The sequence below is a fragment of the Barbus barbus genome (genome assembly GCF_936440315.1).
Source record: "Barbus barbus genome assembly, chromosome: 36".
NCBI lineage: Eukaryota > Metazoa > Chordata > Actinopteri > Cypriniformes > Cyprinidae > Barbus > Barbus barbus.
This window is the reverse complement of record NC_136714.1, coordinates 25854945-25870261: the sequence shown is the minus strand read 5'-3', so window position 1 is coordinate 25870261 and position 15317 is coordinate 25854945. Positions and strand designations below refer to the sequence as shown.

The window sequence follows — 15317 nt, the reverse complement described above, 5'->3', positions numbered from 1 at the left end:
TCAGTGTTATTTTAGTATTTATCCAGTATTCATTAATATCTTGAATTAGCTTTTATTTTTATTTTAAGCTTTCAGTATTTTTTGTGCTTTTGTGATTGTTTTTATTATTTATTATTTCATTTTATATAATAAAATGTCATATTTTTTCAATAAATTATTTATTTTAATGAACTAAAGTGATCTGTGCAGCAGTGTTGTTATTGTTAACTAAAACTGCTATAAACAACCAACATGACATGGCTTAGCTTGTACATGACACCACCATAACTCTGACCACACCTAAAAATACTTGAATTGAGTGGTTTTAATATGGCATCACCCAAAAAGGTCACGTTTCTGAGTCTGGAATTAGTATGTAATCTAGTACGACTACAATCGGAGACAGTCAGTGCCAGAGTTTCACCCCTGCACATTATCTGCTAAACAAGTAAACCTCATCGGTGTCATCAACGATCATCACAGGCATCTTTAACTTCACATAAAGTAGGACATCCTCTCATGAAATGTCAGAAGTTCATGTGAAGACCTGACTTACATTTCACTGCTGGTTATACTCTGTATAATTGTGTATGTGACAAATAAAAATACTTGAAGTTTACCAATGTCGAGCAGCGCCGACGCAACAAGTCAGAAATCCCCACATGCTCACACACACAAACACCAGCCATTTACAATTTCCAAGGTTGAGAATTGGACCACACAGGAAAGGCATCAAAGTTCACATGAGATATTTTGGGGAGAAAAAAAGGCATCAAAAATATCTCTGCTCTTCCTGTTTATCATTGGGGTCATCACAACAGGATGTTCAGGGTCTGTCCCCCAGTGAATGTGTCGGCGAACTACTCAACAATGAGAGATATGATCTCTCTCATCTTTTCTAGACTGATTCATTCATTAATTAGTGCCATTTGATAATGCAGTCATAAATTATTATTGCTCATAATCAGCATTACAGATATGAACAAACCCCAGAACATGGCTACATAGGTGAATGACGGCTCGAATTAACATCCCGTGTTAACTAGGAATTACAGAAGCTTCAGTCTGGATCCAACCCTTAAATGATCTGAGATGACCGAACACCTGAGAAAAGATAATGCCAACCCCTCAGAGGATGCCAACGCTCAGACAACATACAGAATTACCAAATTTTGCCATAAGTTAAATATATTAAGGTTCTGAAATATATAAATATATTGTGGAAACTTAATTTCCTGTAGAGCTGTTTTCCAACGATTTGTATCGTAAAAAGAGCTATACAAATAAACTTGAACTTGAATGGAGCGGCTCGTTGTAGGCAAGTCCTTCAAAAATTCCACTGATTTGCACTGAACAAAAGACTAGAATAACAGATCAGTAAGAAACCATATAGAATGACCTAGCAACAGAACACCCTAGCAAAAAACATAGAAATAGTGTCAAAAAAACAGAATTAATGCCGTCAAAAAACACACAAATCACCCAGAACACCCTAGCAACCAATCAGAACACTCTAGAATAATACCGCCAACTTTTTCACAGCCATGCACTCGCATTCTCATCAAAAGAGGGAAGAAATGGTTGTGCTTTTATTTAAATTTTAAGCAATGCAAGTATAAAGCAAAGCATCTTCTAGATTGGAAAATGCAAGCGTGGCTAACAGTCTAACACACTTGTTTTCTTTTAAATTTCCCCCCTTTAAAGCGTCACACACACACTGAGGCCTTTCTCATGAGTTCCTGCAATCTTATTACCCCCTCCGCCATCTGCCCTCCAAAAAAGACACCATTCACACACACACACACACAAACAGCCTCCCGGGTGTAAGAAAACACGCAACAAAAGCGACAAAGATCAAGAAACAAACAATTTCAAACAAACATTCTGATTTTGATGGCCAAATCGTAGTGGATCTCGCTATATGCCTCCTGTGAGAATAATTGCGAGTTTTATTCCATGCTAAGTGTGTGTGTGCGAGACAATAGGAGGTGAGGGCCAGCTGTTGGGCTGAATGGCATGAATAGACATTGACAGAAGCAGCGTCCCACTGCAGCAGGGCACCAACGGACTACTGGGGGGTTGGTAGGGGGGTCTTTTATCTAAGTTTGAAACAGAATGACTATGGGCGCGTGCATGTTCGCACATGCGCACACACACTCGCAAGATACTTAGAGCTTTGTCTGGTTGCTAAGATGGGGTTTGGGCCTAAAGATGGAATCTCAGTGGTTGATTAGAGCTTACAAATAAATACACAGGTATACATACACTTTTCTTCACTACACTGAGTTTGCATAGTGTTTAATGCTGTTTTATTAGACTGTGTGCAACACTTTTTAAAATTAATGTTCTTTAGTGGTCATCAAAGAACCACTGAGTTGCTATATGGTTGTTTGGAGATTCAGAAAGTTCTTGATTCGTTAGCTTTTTAGATTTCTGTTATGGATTTTATAGGACTAGAACACAGAACTTGAGAGGAAAAGTAGTTTTTTTGAACATGAAATGGTTCTCCTACCTACACTCTTTAGAAATACAGGTTCCAATTGGGGTTTTTTACAGCAATCCCATTAAAGAACTATTCTTGGCTCCTCAAAGAACTTTTCAGTAAACTTAAAAGAACTATTTTTTCTTAGTGCAAAGAACATTTTAATGCTCTAAAGAAGCTTTTGTAGAGTGGAAAAGTTCCATGGGTGATACAAGTTCTTCATGGAACCATCAATTCCAATAAAGAACCTCTATTTTTGAGAGTGTAGAAGAACCATTTTTGGTTCCTCAAAGTACCTTTCAGTGAAGAGTTCTTAAAAGAATCACTTTTTCTTAGTATGAAGAACACTTTAATAATCTAAAGAACTCTTTCCACTCTGAAGACCTTTTGTAGAATTGAAAGGTTCTATGCATGTTACAGGTTCTTAATGGAACCATGCATCAAAACCAATAAAGAACCTCTGTTTTCAAGAGTGCAGAACTATTTTTGATTCATCAAAGAACTTTTCAGTGAACAGTTCTTAAAAGAATCAATTTTTCTTAACGTGAAGAACATTTTAATGTTCTAAAGAACCTTTTGTACGATGGAAAGGTTCCATGGATGGTAAAAGTTCTTCAAGGAATCAGATGCCAATTAAGGATTACTTTATTTTTGAGCATGCGCTATTAAAAATAAAGCTTACAAATGCCATAGAAGAACCATTTTTGGTTCCTCAAAGAACCCTTCACTGAATAGTTTTTAAAAGAACCATTTAGTCTTACAGTGAAGAACATTTAATAATCTAAAAAACTCTTTCCACTTAAAAGAGCATTTTGTCGAACTGAAAGGTTCCATGGATGTTAAAGGTTCTTCATGGAACCATCAATGCTAGTAAAGAACCTAAGAGTAGAAGAACCATTTTTGGGTTCCCCAAAGAACCTTTCAGTAAACAGTTCTTAAAAGAACCTTTATTTTTAGTGTGATTTTTTTTTTTAATGCTCTAAAGATGCTTTTGTACAATTTTTTGAAAGGGTCCATGGCTCCACGAAGAACTTTTTACCATTCATCAATGCCACTAAAGAACCTTTATTTTTAAGTGTGTACAACATCAGGCTAAACTATAACCAACCCTTTATATTTTTCAGAGTATGTTTTTGTAACGTACCTGCATGATGCTTCTCCGCTTGGCTTGAGCTCACATATTCCTCCATTCTGACAGTATTCTGAGCATCTTTGCCCTAAACACAAAGACAAACATCTGTCAGTGCATCCCAACAATCAGCTGAACCACACAAATCACCTGCAGAGAACCAGGTCGAACATGCACCCACCCACCTGTGCATCCCATAGCACACCTGTCAATGCAAACGCACATGCTAACTCCTCACAAAAGAACCTCACCACCTATAGACTTGAATAAAGGACCCCGAGCCCTTTGTTTTGTGGCCCCGATGGAGGGCCACTGGCCTTTTGTTGAGTTCTGAATAACTGACTTTGATGGAGGAGTAGAGGGGGGGGGGGCTCTTGACTATTCATCCTGAAAAATCCAGTTATCCAACACTGAGCCTGGAAATAGCTCCACATCCTCAACAATTCCCTCTCCATGTGGCAGTCAGCCTTTAACAAGGGTTTAGACTCAAAATACAGTCTTCCTGTTTCAGTATTAATATATCAGCTTCACACTAGTTTAAGTTTAGCTGACAGGACTAGGACGTGCACATCTTGACTTTCTGCAGTCTGGGTGGGCATTCAAGTGTTTTAATAAGCCAAATGTGTCCACTTATGGAAGGAAGTATATTTATTTTGCAGAAGCGTGCATCATCACACTTTAAGGATTAACAGTGCATCTAGGCCAGTCGCTCTAGACTGCAGTTGTGCACTTGTTGAATGAAACCAGCTGCCTGCAGGCCGTCTTTAATTGGTAACGACCGTCTATAGACAAAGCTCTTAGTCAAAACTCTCAGACTAGTCCTTATTACGGATTAAACCACCAGTACTAATTCTCTTTTTGTTTCTTCAAAACAATGAACATCAATGCACAGACTAGGCCTCACAATAAATTTCACACACATTTTGACTACTAAACTTACAAAGTAAATTTTTGACTGAATAAATTTACATGACTTTTCCAGTCATTCATAATTAAAGAGATTTCACTTCATTTTTTTTTTAACGAATAAAATATTTTAAAGTTAAAAGTTTTTTTTATTTCATACATTTTATAATTTAATTCTATTATTATTTAATATTTCTATTAGACAATAGATTTATTATTCATGTTATAAAATGTAACAAAATTAAATAAAATTTAATATTTTTTTGTGTGTATGTATATATATATATATATAGTATTTTATTAATTTCAATGACTTTTCAAAATATTTTAACCTAAAATATATTATAAAATTTATAAATTGTATTGTTATATTATAAAATTGTATTATATTTAAATATAGATATATAATTAATTTTATTAACTTTGATGACTTTAACCCCAAAAATTGCCTGAAATTTCTCAGTGACTATTGGCACTTTTTTTTTAAAGGAATACTATGGTATATGAATGTATTTCAAGTATACCAGTGCTTTATATATTTCAAAGTACCATAGTGTTACCAACAGATACCATTAAGAGTACTTGTTGTTAGGATATTTGGCTAACTTGTTTACCTAAGGTTTAAATTGTGCAGAATTTCACTTTTTAAGCGTTTGTTTCACTTCCTGTCTCTTCTGTTTAGTTTAGTCATTTCCCTGTCTATCAGGCTCTCGATTCCTCCACGGGTGTGTGTGTGTGTGTGTGGAGGGGGAGCGCGCGCGACAGCTGCGGAGCCCACGCCGCGCGGACAAAAGAAATCAGAATCCAGCACGAGCCCATAAAACACTGTCTCGAGCCATTGTTTACCAGCGCACGAGAATAAAAGCACAGCCCCTTACTCCTCCTCCTCCCTTCATTCACGCACAGATCGCTTTCCTCCAGACTCCACACACAATGCAACTCAATCAACATCACAGCGCACTGAAAACTACCGCAATAACTTCAGAAATCAAGTCATAAAGAGATACTTCTGATGTTACTCAACTTTAACGTGAAGATATTAATCTGTGATCTTTACGGTTATACGTATGATAACAAGAACAGAGTTACATAAGTGAGTGAAAGAGACATTCAGATGATTAGGGAAAACTTAGTTAACCTTGTATAAACTTGCACTGAATTACACTTTTAATTATAACAATATCGATCACCAATCAATATCATAAAGACCATAAAGCCGCGCGAGCGAGATTTGATATATTGATATCCTTCCAAAATGTCTGTTATTCAATTCAATATTGATTTAAAGTTATATTTTCAGAGCTGACATCTTATGCATTTCTCATTGTGTAGATTGAATCATGCAAAACTCATAAAAAATGCAAAGAAATGAATGGAACTGTAAGAAAGAGAAAGCTGTGGAGAAAATATTATGTTTATCCCAATATCTGTGCAACAAGTGACGCTCAAATCACAAGTTGCGCAGAAATATCACTACAAGTAGAGAAAAAACAAACTCAGAAGTGTGCAAATGAATCAACTTAGACTCACACGACTATATAATGTATAATGTTATTAGAGTTACACTGATGTTTGGTACCTTGCGTCGCGAGCGATGCTGCCGTCAGTAGCGTTAATTTCACCAAGAAACGGTTCATAACTCGGCCTCGGCGTTACAACTTCTTTAAAATCCTTCTTGAAGCTCTCATAGATCCCCAGAAGTCTTCTTTAAATCTCCAGAAAGTGTAAAAGAGTTAGAATAAATATCCGTGTTAATTAATAAATAAATCCCGGCGTCTCTCAGGAGCGCTCGTGGGAAACTCTGCTCGGTTCTCCGAGCGCGCTCTTCTGAGTGATTCTCACGCGCTCCTGATATTATCCCTCCGCGCAGGCACTGAGGGGGAGATTTCCTTCAAATTAATGTGGATCTGAAAAAAAAAATAAAAGGAGCAGAACACTCCCTCCACAGTTTAGTTTCGCCGCAAGGGAAGAAAAAAAAACACTTTCTCACACTCTCTTGCCAGGGTGAATGTGGGATATGCAGGTTTATTCCTGTCCCATGTGGAGGATGGAGGAGGGACTATAGGGCGGATCACTGCTTTCTGCTGGCGCCAGCTCGGATCCAGAGCAGGGGGGGCTGATTAACAAATCAACACCCAATGCTGAAAGTGTGCATCATTTGTCCCTAAATTCTAAAGGAGGGAAAAGTTTTAGTAGCCTATCACCAATGGGAAAAGTCCCATATATTTTGTCGGACAAGGTACCATGGTAATGCCATGAAAGGTTAATAGGCTGCTGTTTTTTTGACACTGTACCATGGTAAAACATTGGCTTTTTTGGCATAATGGTAATACCGTGTTGTTTTTGAACATAATAATTATAAAATTACTTTTTAGGGTTTTTTTATTCTTGTAAGTATAAAACAAAGCTTGAGGTTTATGCTTTAAGCAAGAAAAAAATATTTGCAATTATTTTTACTTTGAAAAAGAATATATATATATATACAGTATATGTGTATGTATATATTTTTTTTCACTCAATAATTGCTGTTAAATCATAAAAGTTTCTGTTTACATAAAATATGTGTGTGTACTGTATATTTATTATGAATATATAAATGCACACAGATGCATAGAAAAATATGTTAAGTTTATACTTGTAGTACCATTGTATATATATATATAAATGCGTTGGGCAAGCATCACCATATTAATGTTTTTAGCACACATAAATACAAATATCATTACCATTTCTCGAATACAATTACTGTACCATGGTACCACCACAGGACTTTTTTTGTACATGAGAGCACATCGCTTAGTCATACTCTCTTTTTGTCTCTTTACTTCACTTGGGCAGTTCAATAGTCATCTCTAAAATGATCAATAAGTGGTAAAGATCAACAATGCCAGAGGAATTCCCCTTTCTATGACCTATAACTGCATTGATTGCTTTCATTTCTATTTTAATGTTTCAATTTGTGATCTGTGTAAAGGCACTAACTCAAATATCGTTCAAATATTGTTTTTGTTCACGTAAAAGTTTTGTTTGCTTTTCCCCATCTTTTTTGGCATGAAAATGTATGTGTGGTTTCATCGCCCCAGGAATTATAGTAATGACACATCATGATTGACAGCACGCACGAAATGTGTGCAGGTCTGTGTGTGTCGGCCCGTGGGAACCGTCTCATTGTGGAATCTGCAACCGCAAGGCATAAAAAAATAAAGAGTTGAATGAGAGGGCGAAAGAGAGTGTGTGCCAGTACTGTAACTGACGAATGTTAGAAATCAGTTGATGAGCTCAAGAGACAAATAACGTCTCATCGTGCCACTGAGGTTTCATTTTGATTCTTAAATGCAAATCTGCAAGTGACTGCAGAAAGGTTAGGGTTGAACAAATCGCATGCACTCAGCCTACTTTGATTTGAGAACAGCGGCACTTCCTTTTTCCTCTGTTCCTAAAACTCCCTTCCTTCCCATTTGAACACACACACTATTTTCACAGGTTTAGGGTTTGGTTTTGTATGCATGAGGGTTTGTGCATTAAAGGTTTACATGTTCAAAAGTTAACCTTTTGTCTAAGCAAAAAAGAAATTTGAAAAAAATTACACTGCATTGTTTGCTTTTTTTTTTTTTTACTAATTATCAGAACATTATCGGCAGCTTTTTCGGCAAAAGAAAAACAAGTCCAGTTGACTAGAAGAACTCTTTTAGTCAGGTTAACTTGCACAGAGGTCCATCATGATCAAAGAGCAGTGGAGTTTAAACGGTCTTTGTCACCTACAAGGTCCTGAATGAGTGAAGTACTGTAATCACCTGACGAATCTCACACATACACACTGACAACGAGTCCTCGCATGCCGTCCCTCCCTCCCCTGCCAGAGTTTGAATAATAAAGCTTTATTTGCATTTCTAAAGCTGATGACAGACACAACCCCCATTGGAGAAATCTCAAATCTGAGCTGAGCATGCCTGTACTCTTTACCCTACAGCGTGTGTGTGTGTGTGTGTGTGTGTGTGTTTGTGTGTGTAAACACACATTCAGAGACAGAACATCAGGATTCAGGAAAGGCTGCAGTCTTTCCACACACACACACACACAAACACTGTGTGCTGGTGAGAAAGGAGACACTTCAAGTTTCATGGCAGGAAACGAGTCCAATTCACACAGAACAGACAGAACAGAGATCTGAACCACTGTAAAATCCTGAATGTGTTTATAGTCCTCAATGTTATAATGAAGAGTAGAATGATGCCCTCAATTATCATTTTAACAATAAATTAAAAATGATTGAGAATTGTTTCTTCATGGGAAAAGATTTGGAGAAATGTAGCATTACAGCATCACTTGCTCAGCAACGGATTCTCTGCAGTGAATGGGTGCCGTCAGAATGAGAGTCCAAACAGCTGATAAAAACATTGCAATAATCCACACCACTCCATCAATTAACCTCTTAAGACCCAGAAAAAAATAAATGGGAAAAATTTTGTATTTTTTTCATGTCATTACATTGTTTTAGAGCATTAGAAAAAAATGTAAAAAAAATTATATTTCATTCATATGTTATGCTATGTGTTTGGTAGAGGAGACCGGGACTCAATTTAAAAAATGAATGAACATGCATAGGCAAAAACAATTATTTTTTTTTAATCACTAATACATTTTTAGGTTTCAGGATTTTTTATACCAAACTTTGTATAAAGATGATTCTCAATTGTTATACGATTTGATAGACCATTTTTCTTTATGCAAAAAGTGTGTAAAATGGCCATAAATGGGTTTTCCCATTATATACAATGCACAGTGCCCTCCACTAATATTGGCACCCTTGATAAATACTAGCAAAGGCGGCTGTGAAAATAAACCTGCATTGTTTATCCTTTTGATCTTTCACTCAAAACATTCCAACCTATCCAACCTAATGTGGGGAGAAAAAAATTAAAAATCTGCCTGGAAGAGGACGTGTGTCTATATCGTCCTGATGCACGGTGAGGAGGAGAATTTGAGTGCCCAAAGACTCTCCAAGGATCACAGCTGGAGAATTGCAGAGATTAGTTGAGTCTTGGAGTCAGAAAGCCTAAAAAAAATATACATCAAACAGCTCCTACATCACCACATGTTGTTTGGGAGGGTTTCAAGGAAAATTCTCCTCACTCATCAAACAAACTCCAGCATATTCAGTTGTCAGACACGACTGGAACTTCAAATGGGACTGGCTTCTATGGTCAGATGAAACAAAAAAAGAGCTTTTTGGCAGCAAACCCACCGGATGAGTTCAGTACAAACATGTATAAAAAGTACCCCATGTGTACAATGAAATATACTGCTGTATTTTTGATGTTGAGGGCCTATATTTCTGCTGGAGGTCCTGGACATCTTTAGACACATGGCATCATGGATTCGATCAAATACCAACAGATAAAAAATCAACAAGTGACTGACTCTGTTAGAAATCTTATAATGGACCATGTTTGGATCTTCCACCAGGACAACAATCCAAAACAAACATCAAAATAAACACAAAAATGAGTCACTGAGCACAAAATGAATCTTTTACCATTTACCACTTTCAATTGTTTTACTTCAATGATAGGCTGTAATATTGTGAATTTTTTCAATGAAAGATAAAAAGGATAAACAATGCAGATTTATTTTTCACTTTGCTCATATTTACCAAGGGTGCCAATATTAGTGGAGGGCACTGTATCTAATTTGCATAGTAATGTGTTTTTGGGGCAACATGTAATGAAAAAAGAAGTGTAATAATAGACAAGATTTTCATAATAATATATCAGGAATATTGAAATAAATTTTCTTTCCCTATTCATTTGTTGTGTCTCCCAAAATGCATAATAAACATGCTTTTACTTCTGGTGTCCTCAACTGAGGACATGTATGAAATCAACGTCCTGTTTCATAACAGAAGGTCATATTTTAATTTGAAACCCCATAACATTTTCCTGAGATGTTGATTTATGACAGTTTCAAAATTAGTCAGATTTAAATGATAATTACAAAATATTATCTTATTTCCATAAGAGTGTTGAGTGTTGATCACTAAATTAATGTCAGCCAGATTTGAAGACCAAGGAGAGGTGTGGTCATGGTGAAACATGCAAATATCTCTGAAAAGCCCTGAATGTGCTCTGTACAGGACATCCAGGCTTAAAACTGTGACATATACGTCATGTAGGCTATTGTCTCAGAGAAATTCATTAAACTATAATGTCCTCCTATGAGGACGTAGGGTATCAGGAGGTTAGTGTCTTGTGAAGCAAGAAGGTGCATGTTTGTAAGAAACAAACCCATCATTAAGACATTTTAAGGGTTGTTTCATAATTCATAATAACGCTTCTTCCAGTGAAAAAGTCCATCTACTGTTGTCCTCTCACATCAAAATCCACCCTGTTTTGGCTTGTAAACTTGGCTTGAATGATCTGTACATATTTCTCTCCTGATTCAGACAAGATGACTTTTTAAATGGAGAAAGCAATATTGTCACGAATCCGGTCCACGAACTTCTGTTCACTCGCTCACCGCATGGACTCTTGCACTACACCACTGTTGCACTTCACCATTGGACTACAATTCCCATCATCCATTGCACTGACGACACACAGCTGTCACCAATCTCACATTGCTCTGATTACAAGTTTGAAGTTAAAAGGTCTTGATGGATTTGTTTCTTATGGATTATTCTGATGTTTTTATCAGCTGTTTGGACTCTCATTCTGACGGCACCCATTCACTGCAGAGCATCCATTGGGGAGCAATTTCTCTAAATCTGATGAAGAAACAAACATCTTGGATGGCCTGAGGGTCAGAAAATGTTCAGCAATTTTTCATTTTTGGGCAAACTTTGTTCTTTTTAAAGTCACATTTAAGTAAAGACAAACATGAAAAATACAGAAACATTTTTGAGATGTTATTTTAAGTGCGTGCACGTGTATTTATCAAGGCTGAAATCATCTGATAATCTCCTCAGACAGGAGAATGTGTGTATTTATGAGAATTCGTATGTTTGTGTGTGTCTAAAGATCTCAGATTTCAGTAGCTTCAGCGCTGCTGTCGATCTCTACCGAAACGCCAAGAACAACATCTCCCAGATCTGTTTCTCATTTCAGTGTCAAAAGATTCACATCTTTTCAGGTCTAGTCTGGTCTGGTCTCTTGTCTCTCAATATACTTTTAGAAGTAGTTTTATAAGATGACATTTTGACTGTTGAAATATATTTTGGGTGCAGCAAAGTTAAAATAAAATTAAAAAAAATTAATTACTGTATGTACATTGAGAACAGAACATTTCAACAGAATTATTGATAAAGAAAGGATATATATATATATATATATATATATATATATATATATATATGCATGCTGCTCTTATTACATATGGATTATGTAGTAAAATGTATGAATTTGTTTCTTGCAAATGCAATTTGTCACCTCACAAGAAGTTAATTGATGGACTGGAGTGCGAATTATTGTTATATATTTTTATTTTTATCAACTGTTTAGACTCTCATTCTGACGGCACCCATTCACTGCAGAGAATCCATTGGTGAACACATGATGCAATGCTACATTTTCCAAATCTCTTCTCACGAAGAAGTGAATTCCTTCCTTCCTTCATTCATTCTTTTGAAAACATGGTATTTTGCTCACCAAGTCTGCATTTATTAGATCAAAAATATAGTAAATACAGTAATATTGGGAAATATTATTACAATTTAAAATAAGTGTTCAATTTTAATATAATTTATTCCTGTGATGCAAAGCTGAATTTTCAGCATTTTATTTTTATCAATGATGAAAATAGCTGTGCAAGTAATATTTCTTTACATTTTTTTCTACTAGAATTATTTGATGGATAGAAAGTTTAAAAACAGCATATGCGATATAAACTGTATATGTATATGTGTGTGTTCTTATATAAATAAATGCTGTATATTTCATCCCATCTGATTTTCTTCTTATTGTCTCACTTTTTCTGTCTCTTCTTTCATCTCTCATTCATCTTCAGTTCTAGTCTAACCATCTGTTCTCACTGCATCATCTCATCTGTATTTTTTTGGCAGTAGTTCTTATTTTGTTTATTCTTATCTGGTTGCTTCTCTTCTCATCTGGTATGTTTGTCTCTTGCCAGTGTGTGTGTGTGTGTGTTGAAGGTTTGTTTCTCAGCTGTTCACTGTATCATTTTCTCTAAGTCTCCGACAACTGCTGTCCAGACCTCGCCCTGGGTTTGGTCCTCTCACTTTCCAAAAACAGACTCCTTATACACTCGTGGGGCTTTCGGTGACTTATCGAGCGCGTGTTCTGTGCTCCTGCCAGCATCTTGTGGACGTTGTAGAACATTTGTCGTAAGCCGTCTCTGTCTGTGCTCTTGTTGAAGGTTTGAAGCCGGTCACCGTTTAGACAGAGTCCTTGAGACGAACTCCTGCGCTCAGCGTCCTCCAAAATATCTCACAGCATTCTGCTCATAGCTGACCGCGTGTCTCTTGTCTCCTTGACCTCTCTCTCACTCGATCCTCTGGCATCTATAGTTACTCTCTCTTTCTTAATATCTGAGTGGATGTGTGTCTCTGCCAGGATTGTGTCCATCATATAACATTTCACTTTGAGCCCATCAGTGAGAAGAGGGTTACACTACACACTTTCACTCACTCAGATAGAAGTGTTTCATTTCAATGCATCATGCAAGTATTTGTGTGTCTATATATATATTTATATATAGGGCTGCTGCACGATTAATCGAAAAAAAATCACGATCTCGATTCTAAATGACGGCTTTCACTTCTAAATGCTAATAAATGCTAACATTTATTCTTGCATGTAAGGTCCAAAATTAACACTTTATACAGTATCTCTCAGAAGTGAGTACACCCCTTACATTTTTGTAAATATTTTATTATTTTATTATATTACTGGAGTCCTCCTCCATGCCGACATCACGGAGCTGGTGGAAGTTAGAGACCTTGCGCTCCTCCACCTTCCGTTTGAGGATGCCCCACAGATGCTCAATAGGGTTTAGGTCCGGAGACATTGCTTGGCCAGTCCATCACCTTTACCCTCAGCTTCTTTAACAAGGCAGTGGTCATCTTGGAGGTGTGTTTGGGGTCGTTATCATGTTGGAATACTTCCCTGCGGCCCAGTCTCTGCTTCAGTATGTCACAGTACATGTTGGCATTCATGGTTCCCTCAATGAACTGTAGCTCCCCAGTGCCGGCAGCACTCATGCAGCCACAGACCATGACACTCCCACCACCATGCTTCAGTATCAGGGTCTTGGCAATCTTCTTATAGCCTACGCCATCTTTATGTAGAGCAACAATTATTTTTTTTCAGATCCTCAGAGAGTTCTTTGTCACGAGATGCCATGTTGAACTTGTATGTGACCAGTATGAGACGATGAGAGCGATAACACCAAATTTAACACACCTGCTCCCTATTCACACCTGAGACCTTGTAACATTTACATTTATGCATTTAGCAGACGCTTTTATCCAAAGCGACTTACATTGCATTCAAGTTACAGTTTTACATTTTATCATATTATCTTGCTTTCCCTGGGAATCGAACCCATGATCTTGGCGTTGCTAGCGCCATGCTCTACCATTTGAGCTATAGGAAAGCCTAACACTAATGAGTCCCATGACACCGGGGAGAGAAAATGGCTAATTGGGCCCAATTTGGACATTTTCACTTAGGGGTGTACTCACTTAGGGGTGTACAAATTACAGCAAAGTGTAATTTCTTCATTGTTGTCACATGAAAAGATATAATAAAATATTTACAAAAATGTGAGGGGTGTACTCACTTCTGTGAGTTTCTTTTTTTTTTTTTTTGATTACATGAATACTTTTATTCAGCAAGGACGCATTAAACAGATCAAAAGTAACAGTACAACATTCATAATGTTACAAATGATCTCGATTTCAAATAAATGCTGTTCTTTTCAACTTTCTGTTGATCAAAGAATCCTGAAAATACATGTTTCCACAAAAATATGAAGCAGCACAACTGTTTTCAACATTGAAAATAATCAGAAATGTTTTTTAAGCAGAAAATCAGCATATTATACTGATTTCTGAAGGATCATGTGACACTGAAGACTGGAGTAATGATACCGAAAATTCAGCTTTGAGCACACATGAATAAATTACATTTAGCAATTTCTTAAAATGGAAAACACTTATTTTAAATTGCAATAATATATTTCACAATTTTACTGATTTTACTGTAATTTTGATCAAATAAATGCAGCTTTTGTTGAGCAGAAGAAACATTGAAGAAACATTAAAAATCAACCCCAAACTTTTCAATCTTACTACTTATGTGAAAATGTGAGTATAAATAGGTTTGTGCGTGAATACATTTATTCTTGCGCGTGTGTGTGTGTGTGTGTGAGAGATATTTATGTGTGTATTTATATGCTAGTGTGTGTGACCTGCTTTAGGGCCACTTGTAGCAGACAGCTGTTGTAGTGAAATGCTAACCACGCTAAATGCTAATGTGTTTAATGGTTAAAGGCCATGCAAGCTGACTGTCCTCTGAACCTGACATGACAACACACACACCCTGTTAGACCCTCACTGGAATCCTGATGTGAAACACGACCCCAGACACACACTTGAGTTGAGAAGCGAGAAATTCAACCACTTCACAAGAATTTGAGCTAAAGTACATAAACATGGATTTGACTGAACTAGTTGAGAAGACTGATGTGTACTTATAGATTATGTAGAAGTCTCTTCTGCTCACCAAGGCTGCATTTATACAGTATACAAAATACAAATAAAAACACTAATGTGAAATAGTATTGTAATTCAAAATATGTTTTTAA

The 15317-nt window shown here is 36.6% G+C and overlaps 1 protein-coding gene across 1 annotated transcript in view; it reads right to left on the bottom strand.

Annotated features, from left to right (window-relative positions):
- LOC306855623 (neurogenic locus notch homolog protein 1) overlaps positions 1–6182 on the bottom strand; it is a 38156-nt gene extending 31974 nt beyond the window's left edge. Inside the window, exons 1-2 of the mRNA XM_079394392.1 lie at positions 6076–6182; positions 3606–3678 (exon numbers count right to left, since the gene is read on the bottom strand). Of these exons, the coding sequence (XP_079250518.1) occupies positions 3606–3678; positions 6076–6133 (131 nt within the window). The 5' untranslated portion in view covers positions 6134–6182. The remainder of the gene's footprint in view (positions 1–3605; positions 3679–6075) is intronic.
- Between the last annotated feature and the right edge of the window lie 9135 nt (positions 6183–15317).